The following is a 22,921-nucleotide window of genomic DNA, read 5'->3' as shown; positions in this document are numbered from 1 at the left end:
TCTTTATCCACAACTACGTTGATTCGGTATCTTGGCTATTGTGAAGTGCTACAATAAACTTGAGGGTGCAGATGTCTCATCCATATACCGATTTCATCTCCTTTGGATAAATGCCCAGTAGTGGGATTTCTGGATCGTATGGTAGCTCTATTTGTAGCACACAGCACAATTTTAATTGCAGCCAGCCCCAAATTTGTTGCTTGAGGGTTATAACAAGTTTACACACACACACGTGGGCATATGAACCACATACAAGGTATAAAGCATGACCTACAAACAAAACACTCTCAGTTTTAAATATCTGAATCCCTTACACCTGGACACCTTTACCGTGTAAGGTTTCAAAAAAAGAAAAAGAAAAAAAGGAAGTTACCAGATAATGACTCTGCAGCTTAAAAAAATAAAAATAATTAACACCACATACTAAGAATTCCCAACCCTTGATGAGTTACAAACTAGATACTTGAGATTTTATCAGCCCTGAAAAGTTTAGCTCTATTCTTCAACTGTACAGAAAACATACATTATCTAAGCAGGGCAAAGAACTGCCTCAGTATGTATTGCTTTATTAGGTCAAGACGATTTCCCATAATACTTAAACCTGAAAAATTCATGTTCAAACAGCCAGGAAACATTTCGGCAAAGAAAGCACTTAAAAAAAAAAAAAAAGAAACCAATCCTTTTATTGTACAACTTAATAATTTAATGATTTCTGTACTTTCAAGTTTAAGAATAAAAGATGACAGTTAATGTTTAAAACTGGAAACCAGATAATCACACAAAAATCACATTTATTTCAAGAGCTCAAAGTGCAAATACAGCAAGTCAGTTCACAAAGTTTCAAGATACAGTTTTTAATGACAATGGAAATTTGATATACAAAAATGGAAGGGTAAATAGAAATAAAGCTCCTCAATTTTTAAAAAAATTCAAGTAATTTGAAAAGCCTTTAGACTAAAATACTCCACTTACATCCATTCAGAAATGCCAGTACTGCACTGCAATCAAGGACTCTTCAAAGAGAGAATCAGCTCAAACTGGTCAGCTCTAGATTAGAATGGAAGTTCTTGGTGCTGGCTTTTCTTGATTTGGAAGCTTCAGTCACTCACTGCTATCAATTGATGAGGTTCAATCCATGATATTTTGATCTTTAGGCAAATTCTAAAACATGTTTAAAGTTAAAAAGGCTGGGCGCAGTGGCTTACACCTGTAATCCCAGCACTTTGGGAGGCCAAGGTGGGCAGATCACTTGAGGTCAGAAGTTCGAGACCAGCCTGGCCAACATCGTGAAACCCCATCTCTACAAAAATACAAAAATTAGCTGGGTGTGGTGGCAGGTGCCTGTAATCCCAGCTACTTGGGAGGCTGAGGCAGAAGAATTGCTTGAACTGGGAGGCAGAGGTTGCAGTGAGCTGAGACTGTGCCACTACACTCCAGCCTAGGAGACAGAGTGTGGCTTTGTCTCAAAAAAATAAAAAAAAATAAAAAAAAAGCTAAATATAAGGCCAATACCACTATGAAGAATTTTCTGAAATGACCAGTATATATCTAAAAGATTTAAAGACCAATGTAACTTCAGGCCTATGGTTTTACTGGGAGAAAAGCCACAGATTAATACTTCTAGTATCCAAAACCTTCTTGGAAGCTTAGGAACATGGCCTTTTAAAACTTCCTCATGAAAACTGTACTTAAATATATATTTATTCATTTCTACATATATAGAACTTGTAGGTAAAGTAGAAAAAGTTCCCACTAGGAAGGTAATTAAAGGTTGTTAATGTTCTTTTTATCACTTAGTAGCCAGAAGACATGCTTATTTCTGCTCTCCAGAAGCAATGTTAGCTACTAGTTTCTGAATTCAGGAAAACGTTTATCTTTCAGGAAGGTTTACGTGAGATATTTATTCAGTCTTTTTCTCAAACTTCTTCCTCTTTTCATTATAGGCATTATACTGAGAGTCTGTTCCAAAAATTCGATCCCACCATGTAAATGTTGAAGCATAGTTTCCAATGAAGTTCATGTGGTGGAAATCGTGATGCCGAGAACCAGCATAGAAAGGGATCAGATTTAAAGGGTTGAGAGGAATATCATAACCACTGAAACAAAAATAATAAAGATTATTAAGGAATAAATACATCTCAAATGATTGTTGTTTTTATTAATAATCATGTGTTCACATTAACCAATTTAGATAACATGCCACTTTGCCTAGACCACTTTATTTCTAAGTGTTCACAAACAGCAAACACAGAAAATGGTGTATATTCTAGAAACCACTCTAAGAAAAAAAATCCTTAAAAAAATCTAAGAAAATCATTTATTTTATGATAAAATATATGAATGATGGAAGAGACGGATTATAGTAATGAATCTTTAGACACAGATTTTTAAGAATTAATTTTCTTTTATGTTTTAGAGGAAGCTTTCTCACCATCATGTATAACAGTTGTAAATAAAGCCCAAAATACTAAATATGTTTTTTAGGAAAAGTCACATAAAATTAGTATCAAGTATTAAAAAGGGCAGGCCCATGAATCCCTGTATAGCAACTTCATTTACTTTTTTAGGCAATGACAAGTTGGAATCAAATGTACCACAATTAATCAAAATACCAGTGTACTTTTCTATAGTTGGGAGAAGACAAATGGCTTCAAAAAAGAGTCCCATTTAAAGTATGCTCCTTTATTTCCAACTACATATCTACAATCAGACATCCAGTTATACTTAGTTGAATCACTCTAACCCTCTCTTCCTTTGAGGAGCTTAGAGGAAGGAAGGCAGAAAGAAACAATGGATAGAAAAAAAAAAAAGAAAGAAATGTCAATTACAATTTTTCTACAGAAGAATATTCTCTGCCTAGGACTAGAAGCATTAATTTTGCTACTTTAGCACTTTAAAAATAATTCTTAGAATTTGATATTCTGCATTCATGAGTACAGAAGTATGTCCCAAGTCAAAATGCAATGAACATATAATTAAAAAATAATGAACAATTAGGATAAGCATTTAAGAAGGCATTCAATATAAATAATTTACCACAAAATGTCTTCCAATCAACAGAAAGGATGCGTTTGAAATATGTATGTGTTACAAGTAGTAGTTTCATCTTGCAAGTGCCTTTATCAGTGCTGAACAGTAGAGATTAGAAAGTCTTATTCAATGAAGGCTGAATGCTTTGATATTTTTTTTCAAATATGAGTTAGGTTTAGCTTTACTACAGAAGGATAAGGAAATTGCTGGTCCTGAATATATACTTGCCCTAATAACACATTATCACTATAAAAATTATAACAGCATAGGCTAGAATGTAAAAACATCTATTATTTAAACTTTTATCCAACAATTATGTTTTCTTAATATAACATTAAGAAGATTAACTTCTCCTATTAGTCTACTTGAAATATGATAATCTTATGGCCATGAAAATAAATATATTTCATTATGCTTTATACCTGAACAGAAATTAATACTCACCTATGGACGTCAATAGTTTCTAATAAACGAATGGTCACCCATGCCCAAAGAAGAATTACATGATCACACAAAAGCACGATTCCAATGAAAAATCCAGTTCCAAGAATTAGAGTCTCCAAAGGATGTGCATATTCAGCTTCCATTCCAAATGGAGCCTAAGACAAACAGATAAGAAATTCTCAATTTCTTAGCTATTGTGATGGTCAATTTTATGTGTCAACTTGGCTAGGCTATGATATCCAACTGTTTGATTAAATACCAGTCTACATGTTGTTGTGAAGGTATTTTTTAGATGTTGTTAACATTTAAATCAGTAGACTGAGTAAAGGTGATTACCCTTCATAATGAGGGTGGGCTTCATCCAGTCATTTGAAGGCCTTCAGGATAAAAGGCTGAGGTTTCCTGAAGAAGGATTCTCAAGACTGCAACACTGAAACCCTGCCTGAGTTTCCAACTTGCTGCTCCATGGAATTTGGACCCAAGGCTGCAACGATTCTTACCTGGATTTCTAGTCTGTAGCCTGCTTTACAGATTTCAGACTTGACAGCCGCACACTTGCATGAGCTGATTCCTTAAAATAAATCTCTCTCTGCATATATATACCCCAATGATTCTGCTTCACTGGAGACTTCACTAATATATATATATATATCCTACTTATGCATAAAGTTTTACAAAGTTATATTGATTCTATATGTAGTGATGATTTATCTAGTCATACACTTATAAATAATACTAGCAATTCTCAATAAAAATACCTTACTCCACATCAAAAGTCTAGGGATATAAAATCTTGCTGTCTTTGATGGTTTAAGATAAAGGCATTAAATAATTGACTTGAACTCTAATTTTGACTTAAGTATTTATATTTGTTCTTCTAATAAAGAGATGCTTGATTTGGCACACCATGTAATCACGGTCAATGCAAAACATACTCACATAACCAGTTTGACAAAGCTACATCAAAGCAATTCTAATAGGCCGGGCATGGTGGCTCACGCCTGTAATCCCAGCACTTTGCGAGTCCAAGGCGGGTGGATCACCTGAGGTCAGGAGTTCGAGACCAGCCTGACCAACATAGTGAAATCCTGTCTCTACTAAAAATACAAAATTAGCCACGCGTGGTGACGCACGCCTGTAATCCCAGCTACCTGAAAGGCTGAGGCAGGAGAATTGCTTGAACCCAGGAGGTGAAGGTTGCAGTGAGCCGAGATCATGCCATTGCAGTCCAGCCTGGGCAACAAGAGCAAAACTCTATCTCAAAAAAAAAAAAAAAAAGCAGTGCTCATAAAAGTTACTGTTTTTGTGGGAGTTAGCAATGTGAGGATCTAGCTGTGCCAGTGTAGCACTGTCCACAAGGATGGAAGTCCAAACTTTCATATAATATTTTTCTTTCAGATCTCAATTTACCATGAAATTTAAATAATGAAGACAATGTGTAGAAATGGCTTGTTTGTATGTGTGTGTATTGTTCTGAATAATCATGCCAAAGGAAAAGAAAATAAAAACGTCACCAACAATTTTAGAAAAATGCTCAGGCAATTAAAATAGACATTTTGCCTCTAACAGAAAGAATTAAATATAACTCTCACATACCTGAAACTCATGATGAACTTTATGAATATACTTGTATATTCTTTTGTGGTGTAAGAGTCTATGCAGAAAATAGTGCCACGTATCTTCAATGACTGCACAACCAAAGCATCTTGCCAAAAGAAAATACCTTTAAGATAAAAATGTTGTAATGTGTAAGAAATAATTTTCACTTGAACTATCCAGACTTTTAGTTGTGATCACTGCTTGAGACATTACATAAAACCACCCACCCACTTACCAGGTTGACCTAATTGGATATATTCATAAATAAATTCTCAAAACCACCAGATACAGCTACATAACTTGATATAAGGTTAAAGAGACTGCCCACTAGACCAATTTCATTTCATTACAATGTTCGCACAACTTGCCTAATGACACTTTTCTCAAGAGCTATCCCTGTTAAGTGACGCATGAGTATATATATATGTGTGTGTATATATATGTGTGTGTATATATATATACACACATATTTTTGTTTATGTAAACACAATTTCTATAAACCTCATAAATGATTCTCATATATTTCATTCATTTTAAAATTAAAATGTAATATATTTTTGTCGACATAAGCACTTATACATGTATATAAACATACAAAAGACGTTAGGGAAACTTCTGATACTAGAAGCTCACCTTCCAATAAAATATTTAAAAGATGTAAAAATGGAAACATTTTAAGATTTTACTGTGATTTACTTTTCTACTATTTATTTACTTCCAAAGTTTAGAACAAACATTAAGTATAACTTAACTGAATAAGCCACAATTGGGTGTAAAAGCCAAATTTTTATCTACGTACCATCTTGGCATTCTTTCCCAATCATAAGGAATATTGAAATACTCTGTAAAATAATAGGTTCCACAAATCAAAGGCAGCTGGATACAGAAGTGATTAAAGAGAAGAACTTTGAAACACTTCCATTGGTTTTCCCATGTCTCTGGCTTATCCTACGAAGAAAAATCACAACATCTAATATTAGTCTCTGCTATCAGAGTTTAACTTGACCTAATTTTTTCTCTGTTTATGTTGGACCTTAATTCTATGTCAGTTATGTTAACTTTATATAACTAAGACTCAGGAATCTTTGCCTTCTAAATTCTTGACAACTACTATCACTACTTCAGGTGAAGAAACTGTTAACAGATGCGCCTAGCCATGATGATCTCAAACAAACTAAGAAACACTATGGAATGAATAATTCTCCAGTCTTTGCTGCCACAGATCATTCACTTCACTTCTTTTACCAGAAGTTTCAGAGAAAAAGAAATATAATATGCTAAGATTACAGTTGGGTATCCGCAATTGAAGAAGCTGTATACGAAGCATTGGAAGCCTTTTACACAGTAAGTCGATGCTTCCAGGCACTCAGTGGTATTCATTCCAACAAATAAATGCAGTTTTGTTCAAATCCAATGACAGAATTATAAACTCTCTGAGTTGAGAAGTACAGAGATGTGTCCTGATTATGGAGTTCACAGATTCAAGTCAAAATGAGAAAAGTTAGATCAACATGAGATGTTCGTTAAGACCTCATCAGGATACCCATTTGCTTAGCAAGTCATTATAAAAACCAAAGCAAAACAAAACAAAAACTAACTAAATGTATTCAATTTATAGGACTGCACTTAAAAAAGTGCTTTGGGCTTTACAAAACGATGGTGACAATAAGTATCAGTTATTGCTTTGTTTTAAATGTCACTGCTGAAAAATTCAGGTATCTGCCAACAAAACTCTTTTAATTGAACCACGATATCCAAAGTACAGGAACTACTGCGCATCAGCAGAAGCCCAAAGAGGTCAACCAGCTTGGGCAGGGTCACACACGCAGTTATTAGCAGAAGTTGGACTAACTAAAATCTAGGTCTCCAGATCCAGCTCTGTTCTTGAAATTCTTTAAGGGTTATCTTCCTGACAAAAATAGGAAAAGCACTGAACTAAGAATCAATCCAGAGATTTGTGCTGTAATACCAGGGCTGCTACTCACCAGTTAACTAGCTCTTGTGATGTTTACAACTCAGTTTCTTCAACAATAAAATGGGAGGATCTGACAGCTGCCTTTGTATTTCTAATCTCAGCATTATCTAACCCCACTCCTCTAAACCTCCACTCTGTAATTGGGGACAAAATAAATGAAGGATTCAGGCTTCAGTTGGCAATAGTACTGTCTCCTACAGCAACTATGGTTAATAGACTTAATTTCCCAGGTAGACTGTGATATTGATGCAGTTACAGAAATTACAAAGTTAATCAACTATAATAAAATCACATGCTATACCATTTAGAGTACACATAAATTAGTTACAAAGACAGCAATACAAATTCATACCTAGTGAAATATGAAAGTTTACCATATTTTACTTTCTTTATGCATAACTGTACTTAATATAAAGGAATACCTTTACAAGGGCCACAAACTTCAGAAATAATATTTTTAGTACATTTATCTTTGAAGAAAATTTTTGGAGAATTACTAAGATGTATTTTTTTTTTTTAAAGAAATAGATCCTGCAAAGTCTGCTTTACTTTTTCATTCCTGTGAAATTTCCCCTAACTAGCAAGGATGTGCATTAGCTCTCCAGTTGTCTGTTCTGTTTGAAAGAAGAAAGTCTTTAGTACTATTTCATCACCACCACCAACTTCTTCTATTCTTTTTGACAATTTTAAGAATAAAAACATTTATTGCATATGTTAAATATAATTCTCAAATATGTTATCTTAAACAATTGATACCCTCAATGTTAATCAGGGTATCTGCCTTCAAAATGCATAAACCTGTAATTAATTTGTACCAATATTTTGGTTTCTTTTAAAACTCCTTTAACTTGTGAAAACTAGTCCTGGCTTAAAATCACATTTTTTATCAAAAATGCTCAAAGCATGGACTTTAACGGTTATGAAACATAAAGACTTGCTGAGTACAGACTTGAAGTCAAATTACCCAGCCTTTCAATCTGTTCATAAACAACTAGCTCTGACCAACTAGACTACAGCTTATTCTTTCCTTTGCCACACTATATTTTAAAGCTGCTCATATACCCTTGCCTGAGAAAGCTCTTTGTCTCTCTGGAAAGGTTACTACTTCTAACCAGTGAGTCAGTTGCAAAGTGCAGTGAAGGAGAAAAAGGATGCTTTTGCCTGGCCAGCCATACAATGAATTACAATGAATGAGCCCTATAAATAAATCACTGGGTGACACATGGCAGCCACAGTCACCCTAAAGGTGCATTAGAACTTAGACGTCCAAACTTAATTCTGCCTTTCAAAGCAGGTGCTTTCCTAAAAAGCACTTTGGAGCTTCTGTGACCTTAATTGAGGGTCACAGAGTACTCTCCTTTGGCCCTCCTATTTTTTATTTCCTTCGCCTTTACCCTTTGCTCTTTTTTCCTTTGGCCTGGAGTCCACAGTCATCTGACCCCTGCATTATCCCCAGAGAGGACTAATATTAATACCTGCTCAAAGTGAGACTCTGGGAGAGGTTGTGAAACTAACAGAATGATAACAGAGAATGTGTACAGACTGCCATCCAAAATATATACAGTTGTCCTTTGGTATATCTTTTGAGGATTGGTTCTGGGACTTTCTGCAAATACCAAGATCTGAAGATGCTCAAGTGCCTGATATAAAATGACATAGTATTTGACATAACCTACACGAATCGTCTCGTATACTTTAAATCATCTCTATAGCACTTATAATACTTAATAAAATGCAAATGCTCTATAAATAGTTGTCATTTTGAATAATGACAAGGAAAAAAAAGACTGTACATGTTCAGTATAGACACAATTTTTTTCCCCTGAATATTTCTGATCTGCAGTTGGTTGGATCCATGGATACAACAACCCATGGATATGGAGGGCCAATTGTACTGAGTGAATGTAAATTACTTTCCATAGATGAATACTCTCAATGGTCTACTTTCTACCAAGACTGTGTGCCCTTGAGTTTTAGTTTGGAATGACTTTTTATGAAAAGTAAACAACAAACACTAGAAACTATCATCAGCTTACAAATTCTAACAAATAATTCATCTTTCTAATAAGCTACTCCAAATGCTCACATCAAGCTCACAGGCTACATATGAGATTTCACCTTGTCATGTACATAGCGACCTCTCAACATTTAGTGCAATGAAGCAAATATCCAGAAACGAGGAGCATCACCTCCTTATTTGGGATGATACGAATGCTGCAGAACTACCTACCATATATTTAGGGGAAAAAAACTTGAATAGCCGTGATCAAGGTCGTAGTGTATTAACAGTCCCTTAGATTTGCTGGAACATAGAGTTGGGGTGAACTGCAAAATATGCGCAAATCACCATACCTTTCCTTTCCAGCTAGCTTAAACATTAAAATTCATAAACTTAAGTTAGATAACCATCACATCTACTTAAAGCCCAATTTAACAAAGTATTCTTGAAATATTATCAATAATGACCTAGGACTGTGTTGCTCAATTCAGGAGCAACTAGTAACATGTGGCTACCAAACACTTTAAACATGGCTAGTCTAAATTGAGATAGACTAAAATTAATGTAAAATACACACGGAATTGCAAAGACTTATTAAATATCTCATTAAGTATTTTTTAGAATTTGATTACTGGCTGAAATAATAATTTACATTTATTTCTTATTTTTTTTGAGACAAGGTCTCACTCTGTCGCCTATGCTAGAGTATAGTGCTGCAATCCTTCTGCTTCAGCCTCATAAGTAGCTAGGACTTACATCACCATGCTTGGGTATTTTTGTATCTTTTTTGTAGAGACAGGGTCTTGCTATGTTTCCCAGGATGGTCTTGAACTCCTGGCCTCAAGCAATCCTCCTGCCTTGGCCTCCCAAAGTGCTGGAATTACAGGCATGGACCCTGCACCCAGCGATAGTTTACATTTATTGAGCTAAATAATACACATTAGGAAATTAATTTCCTTATTTCTTTTTACCTTTTCTATGTATTCTACTAGAAAATTTAAAATTACATACGTGGCTTCATATTTCTATTGGATATCACTGCTTTAGCCTCACAAAACAAAGCCCTATGTACTTTTAAAATATTCAGCAACATTAATAATAATATTCTATTTCTAGTCCCTTATACTCACCTTTTGAATTTTGTATTTTTTCATATAAGGTATAAATTGAAATAAAAATCCAGGTAAACAGAACAAGAAATAAAGGGCTTCATGAACTATAAGGGATCCCCATGTTGCAATCTGGAACTTTGTATAATTATTCAACATATAGTTCCAAGCATTTTTAAATGGTTCTTGCAGAGGATTCTCAGGTAAAAGTGAATCTACATATTCCACAGCCAAGGATGCTGAACTAAAGATGCTGACACTTTCATTTGTTGCCATTTTTCAAATCTCTGCAGACAGCCTTATAATTCTGTAGAAATGAATACATATATAATAAGTTAAACAATGAGCTTTCAAAAAATAAAACAGTTAAAAAATGCATCCTCTGATCATTTTAAAAATGATAATTACTAAAGGAGTATAAATTTTTTACCAAAAAATTACTAAAGGAGTACAAATGGTTTTACACCATTTTAAAACATTTGCTGGATATCATCACCATTTCTATTTGTAGATATTCCTTTAAAAAACACATTATTTTCAAGAACAATAGCTAAAAGAACAATAGGGGAAAAATTTTTTCAAGCTATATTTAAAGAAATCGTCAGTGTGGTTCTCATGGAAAAGCTTCTAATTTAAATGAGCAATAGCTGGGTTTAAAAGTATCACTTAAAGCCAAAAGAACCTATAAAGAAAAAGCCTGCCAAATATGAGTATATAAAAATTAAGTATCTCCTACTGGGGAATAGAAATACAAAGTCAAAGATTAAATGACAAACTGGGAAAAATATTTCCAACATTTTACAACAAAGGGCTACAAAGTGTGCTTTAGAAAAAAGACTAAAAAGACAACAGAAGAATGACAAATGCCATTCACAAGCAGTTCACAGAAAAATAAAGGCAAATGGTCACTAAACAAGGAAGAATCTTCACTTCATTAAATGATGAAATGCACCCTAAAACAAAGAGACACTTTTAGCCTGAGTAGCAAATCTTTAAAAGCTTATTAATGCCCAGTACTGGTAAGAGGGTGAGAAAACAGGCATGACCACACACTGTGGGCAGGGGGGATACATCAGTGTATCATTGGAGGAAAAATTAGCAACACCTAATTCAAAATGAATACATCCTTTGATCCAGCAACTTTCTCATTCAAGGGTACAAAGACAGATACACTAAGATGGAAGGAAGCATTGCTTGTAGTAGCAAAAACAAAGAGGAAAAAATAAAAGCAAAACACAAATAAGCCATCAACAAGGTATGGGTTAAATAAATTAAGTCCTTCCATAGACAATTATACAGCCCTTTAAAAGAACAGGGAAGATCTATATGCTCTACATAGAAAGATGTCTAAGATACAGTGTTAATCCAAGTAACAAGTTACAGAATAGTATGCATAGCAAGAGCCCCACTTAAGATTTTTTGAAAAGGATATGTATTTTATCTATGCACTTTTATGCATATGTACATACACAGACACACAGAAACAAAAAATGTACATATGGATACAAAGGGAAAAATTTACAGTGGTGACTTCTAGGAAAACAGAGTTGTGTGGCAGGGCAGGAGATAGTGTTAATGAAGACAGCGTGGCAAGGTAGGGGAGAGTGTTATGGAAGACAGAGCGTGACGGGGTAGGAGACAGTGTGGTGGGGTAGGGGACAGTGTTATGGAAGACAGAGTGGCGACAGGGTAGGGGAGAGTGTTATGGAAGACAGAGCGCGGCGGGGTAGGAAATAGTGTTATGGAAGACAGAAAAAAAAATCTGATTTATGTCTTTTGCACAATTTAAACTTTTTAAATGAGCATGTTCTACTTACCTAATAAATAAGCTCAATAGGTCACTAACCAAAAAATAAACTTCTCAAGAGTCACTTTCCTAAAAATGTTCACCACTGCTGCTTCTAATTTATGAATTTTTTGGACCATTTTAAAAATGAGTATTTTAAAGCCTCAGAAGCATTCTAAATAGTGCTTTAAAAGTCCCCTTCCCCAACACTTCTCAAACTGACCTTTTATCCCATTCTACAGAAGGAATATTGAGAACCTAGCCAACTCCTTCAGGCATCTGTATTCACTTCAGGCCGTCCTTCTTCTGTCCTACTCATCTCAAATGACTTACACCACAGTGACTATAGTGTTCCATCCTGTGTCATTACAAGCCTTAAAATTTCTTTGCTCATTCATTCTTTCCTCTAAGACTGACTAGTCTTCCTGTGTTCTTATCTTACCTCAAGAACTTGTCCATCACTTATCCTTTCCCATCTTTCATCCTTCTCCCTTCATGGAATCCATTCCTTCAGGTCTAAAAACACATTCACATTCTTTCCTTTTTTTTTTTTTTTTTTTTTGAGACAGGGTCTCACTCTGTCGCCCAAGCTGGAGTGCAGTGGCACAATTATGGCTCATTGCAGCCTCGACCTCCCAGGCTCAAGCAATCCTCCCACCTCAGCCCCTCGTAGCTGGGACCACAGGCACACGCCACCACACCTGCCTAATTTTTTAAATTTTTTGTGGAGACAGGGGTCACCCTATGTTGCCCAGACTGGTCTTAAACTCCTAGGCTCAAGTAATCCTCCCATCTCAGCCTCCCAAAGTGTGGGGATTATAGGTGTGAGCCACTGCGCCCAGCCTACATCTTCCTTTGTTGATAAACACCTTCCTAGCCTCCATTACCTCTTCCAAGCCACTGTCCCATTTATCTTTCTTTGAACCAACCACCTTCTTTCTCAAAGGAGAGCTCTACATAAAGATTGCTTAACTCAGCTGGGCATGGTGGCTCACGCCTGCAATCCCAGCACCTTGGGGAGGCTGATGCGGGCAGATCACCTAAGGTCAGGAGTTCAGGTGAATGGCTTGAAATGAGGAGGTGGAGGTTTCAGTAAGCTGTGACTGCACTCTAGCCTGGGCACCAACGGCAAAACTCTGTCTCAAAAAAAAAGAAAAAAAAAAGGTTGCTTAACTCACCCACACAACTCACTGAGCTACTTGCAATCTGGCTCCCCACCTGCACCAAAACGTCTTCCATCATCTTCTAAGTTGTAAAATAAGGCAACCATCCAATCTTAATTTCTCTCAAGGTGATTAGTAAATTTGACGATAATGAACCAAGACCACTTACTAGTCCTGTCCTGTGACCTTGGGCAAATTAGGTAACCTCTCTGTGATGCAGTTTTATCAGCAGCAAAAATTAAAACAGTAGGTCTTCCAATGAGTCCAAGAGACAATGCATATAAAGCGCTTAGTTAGCACAGGAGCTGGCATGTAATAGCTACAAGAAACTAACAATTATTGGGCACTTTCTGTGCCAAGAACTGTGTTCAAAGCATGCCACCTGCTCTCTACATTTTCACTTTAATCCTTACCACACCTTCGTGAGGTAGGTATTATTTTATCGCCATTTTATAGATAAAATAACTGAGGTTTAGAAAGATTAAGCAACTTGCCCAAAGTCTAATGCTTAATGTTAAGTTAATGCTTAACTTAACAAATGCTAAGTGGGGAAGCCCATGCAGTCATCCATTATATTACACTATAATTATAAATAAAACCCATAATAAGCATTAGAGTACAAGGAGAATAATTCCTACAGTTTACCTAAGCCCTATGAAAAGGTATTCCACATGAGTTGTCTTTATCTTCTTATTTCCTGTTTATATTCTAGCAACTGCAATCTGCGTTCTATTGTCATCACTGCACTGAACTTACTCTTACTAAAATCACTAAGGAGGCTGGGTGTGGTGGCTCACGCTGGTAATCCCAGCACTTTGGGAGGCTGAGGTGGGCAGACCACAAGGTCAGGAGTTCCAGACCAGTCTGGCCAATATGGTGAAACAGCTCCACCAAAAAAATACAAAAAAATTAGCCGGGTGTGGTGGCGCATGCCTGTAATCCCAGCTACTGGGGAGGCTGAGGCAGGAGAATTGGTTGAACCCGGGAGGCTGAGGTTGCAGCGAGCCGAGATCACGACACTGCATTCCAGCCTGGGCGAGAGTGAGACTCCGTCTCAAAAAAAAAAAAAAAAAAAATCGCTATGGATCTCCAGCTGCCAAATCCAATAAACCTTTTTTTTTTTTTTTTGGAGTTTATTTGACTAATCTGGAAGATTTGATACTTCTCTTCTTGAAATACCGCCTTTCCTTGGTTCTTGGAACTCAAATGCATTCACTCTGACAAGTATTGTGCATTCATTGTGCTAGCTGGTGCCCTTACCCCTGAGTTCACAAAACATAAAATTTAGTGAGGAATAACAACTAGTGTCCAAACCATCAAAAATTATGTGATAAGAACAATAAAGGGGGGAATACACAGTGCTATAAACTTCTAGAGAAAGGTGCTATCTAAACTGAGACCTAGAACAGGAGAGGGAGGTGACAAATTAAAAAATAGAGTGAGGGAGAGAGGGTCAAAGGAGGGGTTTTGCATAGAGAGAACAGCAACTCCAAAGACTCAACCAGGAGATTAGAAAGAATATGAGAATTGAAGCTGGAAAGTTTCCCAGTAAACTTCCCAGACGATTCCAGATTGTCTTGGGTGATCTTAACTATTTTCTGTTTTAAAAATATGCTGATATCCATCATCTCTATCTCTAGCCCTCTCCCCTAAACTCCAGGATCTAATTATCCAAGTTTACTGGTCATATCCAGTCAGAGAGTTCAGAGGCACATGAACTCACTCAACAGGTCCAAAGGTTCAGTATGTGCTCCTCACAACCCCCGCCCAAATACTAGGCCGCCTCTAATGCCTAATTCTCAGACATAACGTTTTAAGTCTCTCCCATTCTGCTGCCTTAAGTCTTCAAACTCTTACCCAATTTAGAAACACTTGGTTTAGTTAACATTCAGGAATTTACTTTTCACAAAGGAGTGAGGGAATGGATATACTGTTGCTAACTGAACAAGGAATTAAAGAGGAGAGGGGAGACAAGGTCTTGGAAAATTGAATTTCCTTTTCCTTTACTCATTCTTGGGCAACCTAAATGACTGGAAGCCTGTTCTGGAGCAGGTTGACTAGATAAAATTTAGTTATTTGTGGATTCTCAGAAACCTTGAAGTTCAGCTGTCAGCCTGTCTCTGTCCTTTGGCACTTTAACACGGATTTCACCAGCTCCTTCATTTTCTGGACTTGCCCTGCCTCCAAGCTTGCCCTTCTTAAACCTTGTTTCTAAGATGCAATGCCACGATCTATATAAATTTAAACATCAGAGATAACCTCCTTAAAACACTCAAAGTTCAAGGGAGTGCTTGCCCTAAGCATAAAGATCAAGCCCCGCTGTGATTGATGCACACGAGGCCCTTCCAGACTTCTTCACTCTTCATTTCCTACATTCTCGCCATCCTACACTTCACATTTTTGCAGTATCTGATCACTCATGGTTGCTAGTGCTTCATTCCTCTCTGCCCACGGAAATACCGTTCCCTTACAGGTGATGTCCTCCCATCCAACTCCTAGTCATCCTTCAGTAACCTCCTCTCGGACGCCCTTCCCAACGCCACTACTCCCAAAGCATACTACATCTTACCTCCTTCTAGTGTTTCCTGCTTTTGTATAACTTTCGCCAGCCTATCACCCTGTGCTGCAACTGTCTTCTACGTCCTGTCTCCCGAAGACAACACATTTTAAAGGGCAAGAAACATGCCCTAGCCTAGTTCCATCACTTAAGAATTTCACTCCGTTTTCATCCTTTCTAGCACGTACCTTAGCCTAGGCCCACCTTCACTCCAGTCTCCTTCCGCCCCCTCTCGGGTACCACTGCCAGCGTCCCGCCCAGCGCGTGCATCCGCACCCCGAACCCGCTTCCCTCGATCTCACGGAGCACCGGGTAGGAGCCCGCCTGCTCCCCCTTCCTCGCTCATGAGCCACTCCTCCAACCCCCTCACCTGAACGGCCGCGAGATGACTGCCGGCCACCGACACCGAGGACTCGCCAGGTGTTCCAGCCTCGGAACCTGCCTCGCCTGGCTGGGGGGTGGAGCCGGGTGGGCCAGGCGGTCCGTCCTGTCGTTATTGGCCTGCGAGGGCTCCCGCCCCGCCTTCTCGGCACGGTGATTGGTCTGTGCAGTTGCCGACATCGTGTGACTCGCGCGAACGAGCTCCTGGCGGTCCCAGCCATTTGCTCCGCGGATGGAGTGAGGATAGTGAGACCTGCAGGGCCAGCCAATGGTCGGCACCGCGGAGCGCCCGGAGGCGGGGAAGCGTGAGTGCGCGTCACGGCGTGAGGGGGCGGGCACAGACGGATGGCCGCCTCGCCCTGCCGCGCGGAGTCGTCTTGGCAACTGCGTTCCCGGCAGATTCCCAGTGAGAGCCTGCGCTGTGCGGGGGAAAGTGTCGCGCCAGCCGCAGTCCCAGGACTTTTATTTCAAATGTGACCTGTGTAGCAACCGCAGCTCCCAAACCCGGGAAGAAAAGAGTATAGATGAGTCTTAAAATCTATGTTGACTGTTTTGTGTTTCCAGACACCCTTGCCTTCCTTTTTCTGGTCTACCATTTAGATTTAGATCTTTCGTCTCCCTTGTTTCCCCAGCCTACGTATCCTTTAATAAATCCCTGCATTTTGAAACGGAGAATTTCAAATGCGATTATCGTCATTTTGCAGATGAGAAGTAGAGGCTGGGAAAGATTTAAAAAGATTGAACATCAAGGGAGAGTTCGGCTCCCAGGACCTTGACCTCGCTACATGGGCTGAGAACGCCCAGGTGTTGTTGCAATTGTTGTGCTGGACGATGAGTGCCCGGGGGCGGGGGCGGGGGCTTGACGCAGGTCTTTGCAGCTCTAAAGCTCAGTTTACACCATCTCTCAACATTAAAATATTGTGTACTGGGGTTTCATAATAAAACTGTACAGATGTGATAATATACTAAAACTTTCACTTAACGGAAGAGGTGCCTTTAAAGAAAAAACCGCACAGGGGCATCATTTGGGCTAGTGAAGGCCCTTTTTCCTCCTTCTTTATTAAGGTATAATTGACAAAAATTGTGTTTACGGCGTACACATGATGTTTTGATTATGTGTATATTGTGTCAAATATATACAGCTTCTGAAAACAGAATACTATTGTTTCATTCCTCCATGCTTTTGCTCAAACTGGCCCTTCTGCCTGGAATAATCAGCCATCTCCATGCCGCCCCATCAATTCAGGTACTATCTCCTTGAGGAAGTTCCCTCTTGAAAAGTGTCTTTTTTAGATTCAGTGTGACCTGTACTTATTCGTCTATCCCTCATGTTTGGCACACACATTCTTTGTAAAGTATCATCACAGAGGTCACGTCAAATGAAAAGAAATGGCATCTGTCCCTTGGTTGTCAGGGTCAGCCCTGTCTTTAGGATGCCTTTACAGTGGTGTCTGAAACCGTCCCTATATACTTTATGAAATTAATCTGGGAAAAAGGGGTGGGGGGAACGAAATTAAACCAAGCTTGCAGCACACTGAGGATTAATAATTAGGTCAGCTTGCTGTCTGACCCCTTCCTCATAATTGTTTGCCTATTGCTTCAGAATCATGTAGACTCTGTTACAAGGTTATAGTTTCCCCTAACTGCTCTATAGACAACAACTTGAACATTATGAAACGTTAAGTTTGTGCTTTGAGATAACCTTTCAGGTCCTTCATACTGATGAAACTACTGACTCAGCTGGTCTGACAAGGAGCTGACTCACCAAAGAATGCAGTTCCCACATCCTGATGGTTTCATTCCCCCTTACCCCAGCCAATCGAGGACCCTAATTTTCCAGCCCATTGCCCTCCAGGATCCCCTTAAAAGCCCCAGCACAGAACTCCTCGGAGAGATGAATTTGAGGGTCTCCTCCCATCTCCTCTCGGCACCCTGCCATCACTAAACTTTCTCTGCTGCAAACCCTGCTGTCTCAGCGTATACTGTGCAGTGGGCATATGAATCTGTTGGTCCTGTAGTGGATGCTGTGGCACACCACCCAGATCCCCCTCTTCAAGACCTAAGCAGGCATTCCTCCAGCTGCTGAGTACTGCCAAAGAGAAGCACCTCTCCCCACGGGTATACCCCCTTTCTAGGCAACAGCTAGTCAAGTAACTGGTTGAAACGTATAAAATCCCCTAAACCAATGTAGGGCTACTTTGCTTGGCCATCCCAGCTCCAGAGCTCCCCATCCTATTGGTTGTGTGATGACTGCACTGCCACCCAACTTTTCTCTCTGCCCAAACCTGCCATCCTCTATCAGGTGAGCATCAATAGCACACACTATCGGGCCACACTTACTAGGCTTGGCATTTTATTAGCAGTGGATAAGTTACTTCTCTGTCTTATCTGGTACTTCTGTAAAATAATAATACCTACACCTCGAAGAGTTATTTATGATGATTACATGAGATAACATATGTAAAGCCCTTTGCAGAGTCTCTGGCATACAAGATATGATCAGTAAATGTCAGCAATTATTTCTGATTTGGAATTCTACCACAGTATTACATTTTCTAAATCAGAGCAGGCGTAGGTGTATGGAGGGGTCAGATTATTTTAAACCTTAAAGGCTTAGAGCTGGAAAAAAATGCTGATGCAGCAGCTCAACTCACTTATTTCCCTACAATGAAGACTAACGGGGGGCTCAGGGAACAATAGCTGTAATTTATTGAGGGCCCGCTGGATTTCAAGCATATTAACATGCATCATTTCTTTCAAACGCAACAACCTTGTGACACAGACACTACTATTGCCATTTTAAAAACAAAATAAGGATTAGAGGTTAAGTAATGTGTTGAAAGTCACAGCTAGCAATTGATAGAGGGAGCTGCAAACCCAGAACCCTTCTGTTTCTATGCCCATGGGCTTTCCAATATACCACATGGCTTTTTTCCTTAAAGCCAGGATTAGAACCCCAGAATCTTGACTCAAAATATAGTTCCATTCTCCAGCGTAGCCTCCTCTCCAAAATGAGACACTGGCAGCCATGGAAGTCAGTAGGAGGCAGTTTGCTTAAGACAAAACTAAACCAAGATGGTGTCAGCACACTGCTATGTAATTTCATGTGACCCTTTTACACCTCATAAAGTTAAGTCTCATAACGCATCAGCAGTTAGGATTACAAATACCTGGGTTCTTATGCTGTAAGGAACGATAAAGAGATAATAAATACCAGGAATCATACACCAGACTCCGTAAGAAACAGGGAAAGAACTGATAGTCTTCTGACAGTAAATACACCATCCGCTTTAACCATAGTCATCACTGCTTTCAGCCAAGAAGGCATAGATCCCAACAAAGCAGGCAGACGAGTTGCTTCACAACGCAGGTATGTGGATCCAGCCTTGAACTCTGCTCAAACATGGGGCCGCTTCCTTGGCAGGATTTCTAAGACACCTCTCTGCCTTCTTATTTTTCATACAACAATGGAATAGGCTGAGAACACTTCCATATGCCTTTAAAAAAATTTCAAACTGGAAAGACAAAGGTTGGCATGGGGGAAGGAGGTATGTGTAAAGTCTCTGAAATCATAGCTATGAATCCAGCTACTGACAAACCTTGGCAATTATAGTATAGCTATTAAAGCTTCAAAGATTAAGAAAGTAAAGATAGAGGTATTTGACATGCTATGTAGTTAAGTCTTTGTTACTTTAATAGGCTGAGATTATATTTTAAGAAAAGCTTTAAGATTTTTCAGATAAATCTTTAATTGATAGATTCATATAGAACATTAGTGTTTGGAAGTGATCAGGACAGACAGAGACCTCATACATTTTTCTTGGTGCCTCTGTCAGAAACAGCCGACTACTCCAAGTTCATTAGACCTTCAACATGTTTGTTGACAATGATGTGCTGTAAGGCAGAAATTCATGTTTTCATCAACTGAGCATAGGCTTTTTCTGATTAAATTCATTTATAATGGAAAGTTCAACTAAGTATTAAATGTGGTTCCATGTTTAAATTTGAATCGAAATGTTATCATAGCAATCTTTCCTCTTGATTATCAACTGGTCTAGCAACAGCTCATGCCAACTTTTTTAATTCCTGAGGAATGGTCACAATATCCCATCACCTCCTCCTTCCCCCTCTTCCCTTCCTCTGCTGTGTCCAGCACCTCAGCTGCCTACCTGACTCCACTATTCCTATTTCCTCAATTCCTTTTATTTGGTATCAAAACCACAGTTTATTTCTCAGTTACTTTGGAGTAGGTATTTTTTTTCTTTGACTTTCCTTTTGGTCTAATACTACTTGTTTTATCCTTATCTCATGCCCTACCCATATCAGGGACACAAAAATATAAAAAGTTTAAATTTTACCAATCCTTGACAGACCTCTCCTTGATAGTTGAAGTTACTTTTCCTTGGAAAGAGAACCATTTTTATTGACTTCGGTTATTCATTTAATAGTTTTGTCTTGTAGGTGAGGTCCCTTTGGCAATAAATTAAAAATGCAGATTTGTGAAGTGACAAAATGCAAACTATAAAAGAGCAAAAAAACTAACAGGAAACTTTAACACAAAACTAAATAGATAAAAATCAAGAACACTGTGAAACAAATAATATACAAACTTTTATTCAAAGTTAATTCAAGAAAGACATGTTTTGGTCATTTTTAAAGAGATTAATTGAAGATCTCAGAAAAACTGTATCTGATCAACACACATGGCTACTCACAGAAAGTTCTCTCTTCTGTTAATAGCAGCTAAATTTATACACACAGAAAAAATTCCGAAGACCATGCAAATTCAATTGAATTCCATACATTCATTATATTCATCAAAAACCTGCAGTAATGTTCATGCCGAAGTGTTAATTTAAGAAAAAAATTAAAAATACACACCAAAACATGACCAAGATTAAACTAAAGAAAATAATAAATAAGCATAATTTATATTGTATTTTAAAAAGTTTGGCATCACACATATTCAAGTGTGTTACACCAGGTCCATTCCTCAGAAGTGGCATTTAAAGTGTTAAGCATTGTTAAATATCAAAAAATACAACTCTGTTTTACAATGTAGTACTGGCATAATTCAAAGTACTGTGCCAATTATAAATAGTATAATCAAGTTTCAAACATCTTTTCAAACATATTTAAAGGAAAGCATATAGACACACATTTATATGCACATAATTTATTATATTCATGTAATCAAAGTTATTTTATAAAAGCAAACAGTGTATCCCTCAACTAGTTTGTATACTTACGTAGATTTTAGTATCTGTTGAAAGATTTTCAGTTCCTGGTATACAGATTTTTAGAAGAAATAAAGATAAAATTTAATTTTACAAGAACACACATTACTTCATCCTCCTTCACAAAATAATCTGTAGTCATTCAAGGTTGATAAGAACTAGTCTTTATGAAAGCAACTGTTGTCTAAAGACTACAGATTAAGTCCTGCAGTCCAGGTTTCTTATGAAAATTCAGTCAGCTGCTGCTCATTGCAGAAAAAGCCTACACGGTGCTTCTACCAAAAATAATCTTCAGTATCCGAGGCCTATAAAGGCAGACGATCGTATCTTCTGCTGAGACTTAAAGTGCAGCTACAAGTGGAGAAGTGCTAGATTCTCAGTCACTTCACAAATACTTGTTGAAGGCTGTTTCTCATGTATAAATATGCTGAAAATGTCCTTCAGGCTCATAATGGTTTATCAATAACTGTGACCCCTGAGCAAAGAAATGAAGAGAGAAAAAAGAAGTCACAGGCAGCATTCTGTATCTCTGAGAAAACACTCAATTCTTCATTATAATACGAAGGCAGGAGGAACCGTACAAATCATGTTTCAGAATCTCTTTCTTAAACTTTAGTAGTAGTATCATTTTAATCTAAATGACAGTGAAAACTCTGTTTAGTTATGGACTAGTTAAATATAAGACTATTTAATCCAGAACTAGTCTTTTCCTCTTTGTAGTTACAATTTGGAAAATATACTCAAAAGGGAACACAGAAACTTTTGAGCATGATGGATATGTTCATTATCTTGATTGTGGTGATGGTTTCATGGGTATATACTATGTCAAAAGTAATAAAATTATATACTTTAAATATACAGTTGACCCTTGAACGACATGGCGGTCACGGGTGCTGACCCTCCACGCAGTCAAAAACCCATGTATAATTTTTTACTCCAGCACAATTACTAATAGCTTACAGTTGACCAAACGCCTTACTGATACAGTCAATTAACACATATTTTACATGTAATATGTTATGTATGTCATAACATGTTATGTGTTATATATTGTATTCTTAAAGTAAGCTACAGAAAAGGAAATGTTATTTAAAAAGTCATAAGGAAGAGGAACTATATTTACTATTCATTAAGGGGAAGTGGATCATCATCAAGGTCTTCATCCTTGTCTCTTCACATTGAGCAGGCTGAGGAGGAGGAGAAAGAGGAGAGGTTGGTCTTGTTGTTTCAGGGGTGGCAGAGGCAGAAGAGGTGGAGGAGGTGGAAGGGAAGGCAGGGGGAACAGGAGAGGCAGACACACTTGGTGCAACTTTAAGGAAATACACTGTAATTCCTGTCTGACTTTTTTGTTTTTTTCATTTCTCTAAAAATGTTTCCACATAATACCAATCCTCTTTCCACCACTTTCTTCAGTTACAGTGCACATATCATAGAAGGGCCCATTTCATAAAGTAACTCATAAACAGTCTTGAATAACCAAACCCTTTTGCCAGACTGTCTAATGTCAATTTGTTTTCTGACATTGCTTCTACATCTTCTTCATTGTCTGGCAGTGGTTAAGAAGCACTCATCTCCGTCGAGTCATGTTCTGTTAATTTCTCTGGTTTGTTATCTATTAGCTCTTGAATTTCTCCAAGATCC

At 37.9% G+C, this 22,921-nt stretch overlaps 2 protein-coding genes across 10 annotated transcripts in view; both read right to left on the bottom strand.

The window, feature by feature from the left end:
• Positions 1–680: 680 nt before the first annotated feature.
• MSMO1 (methylsterol monooxygenase 1) lies at positions 681–16,849 on the bottom strand. 4 transcript variants are annotated; one of them, XM_003310562.7, is made up of 6 exons: positions 16,033–16,849; positions 10,178–10,463; positions 5,873–6,021; positions 5,071–5,197; positions 3,475–3,629; positions 681–2,096 (listed from the first exon to the last, which is right to left on the bottom strand). In XM_003310562.7, the coding sequence occupies exons 2-6, from the start codon at positions 10,430–10,432 to the stop codon at positions 1,901–1,903; spliced, it is 882 nt and encodes a 293-aa protein (XP_003310610.1). In that variant the 5' UTR covers positions 10,433–10,463; positions 16,033–16,849; the 3' UTR covers positions 681–1,900. The 4 variants fall into 4 exon arrangements, with proteins under 4 accessions (XP_003310610.1, XP_016807966.1, XP_063666055.1 ...); XM_016952477.4 differs by having other exon boundaries at positions 15,851–16,060; XM_063809985.1 differs by having other exon boundaries at positions 15,675–16,038.
• A 3,792-nt stretch (positions 16,850–20,641) lies between these two features.
• The window catches only part of KLHL2 (kelch like family member 2), a 115,763-nt gene continuing 113,483 nt past the window's right edge, over positions 20,642–22,921 (bottom strand). For 3 of the 6 annotated variants that reach the window (XR_008547659.2, XR_010156741.1, XR_010156740.1), the window contains 2 exons: positions 22,404–22,467; positions 20,642–21,755 (listed from right to left, as the gene is read on the bottom strand). Coding sequence is in view for 3 of the 6 variants with exons in the window: in XM_001150117.6 (XP_001150117.3) it covers positions 21,727–21,755 (29 nt within the window). In the remaining 3 variants the exon portion in view is untranslated. The remainder of the gene's footprint in view (positions 21,756–22,403; positions 22,468–22,921) is intronic. The other 3 variants (XM_001150117.6, XM_054683473.2, XM_063809984.1) reach the window with 1 other exon arrangement.

This window comes from Pan troglodytes, chromosome 3 (genome assembly GCF_028858775.2).
Source record: "Pan troglodytes isolate AG18354 chromosome 3, NHGRI_mPanTro3-v2.0_pri, whole genome shotgun sequence".
NCBI classification, from domain to species: Eukaryota; Metazoa; Chordata; class Mammalia; order Primates; family Hominidae; genus Pan; species Pan troglodytes.
The sequence above is the reverse complement of the archived record's forward strand: the minus strand, read 5'-3'. Positions and strand labels throughout refer to the sequence as shown.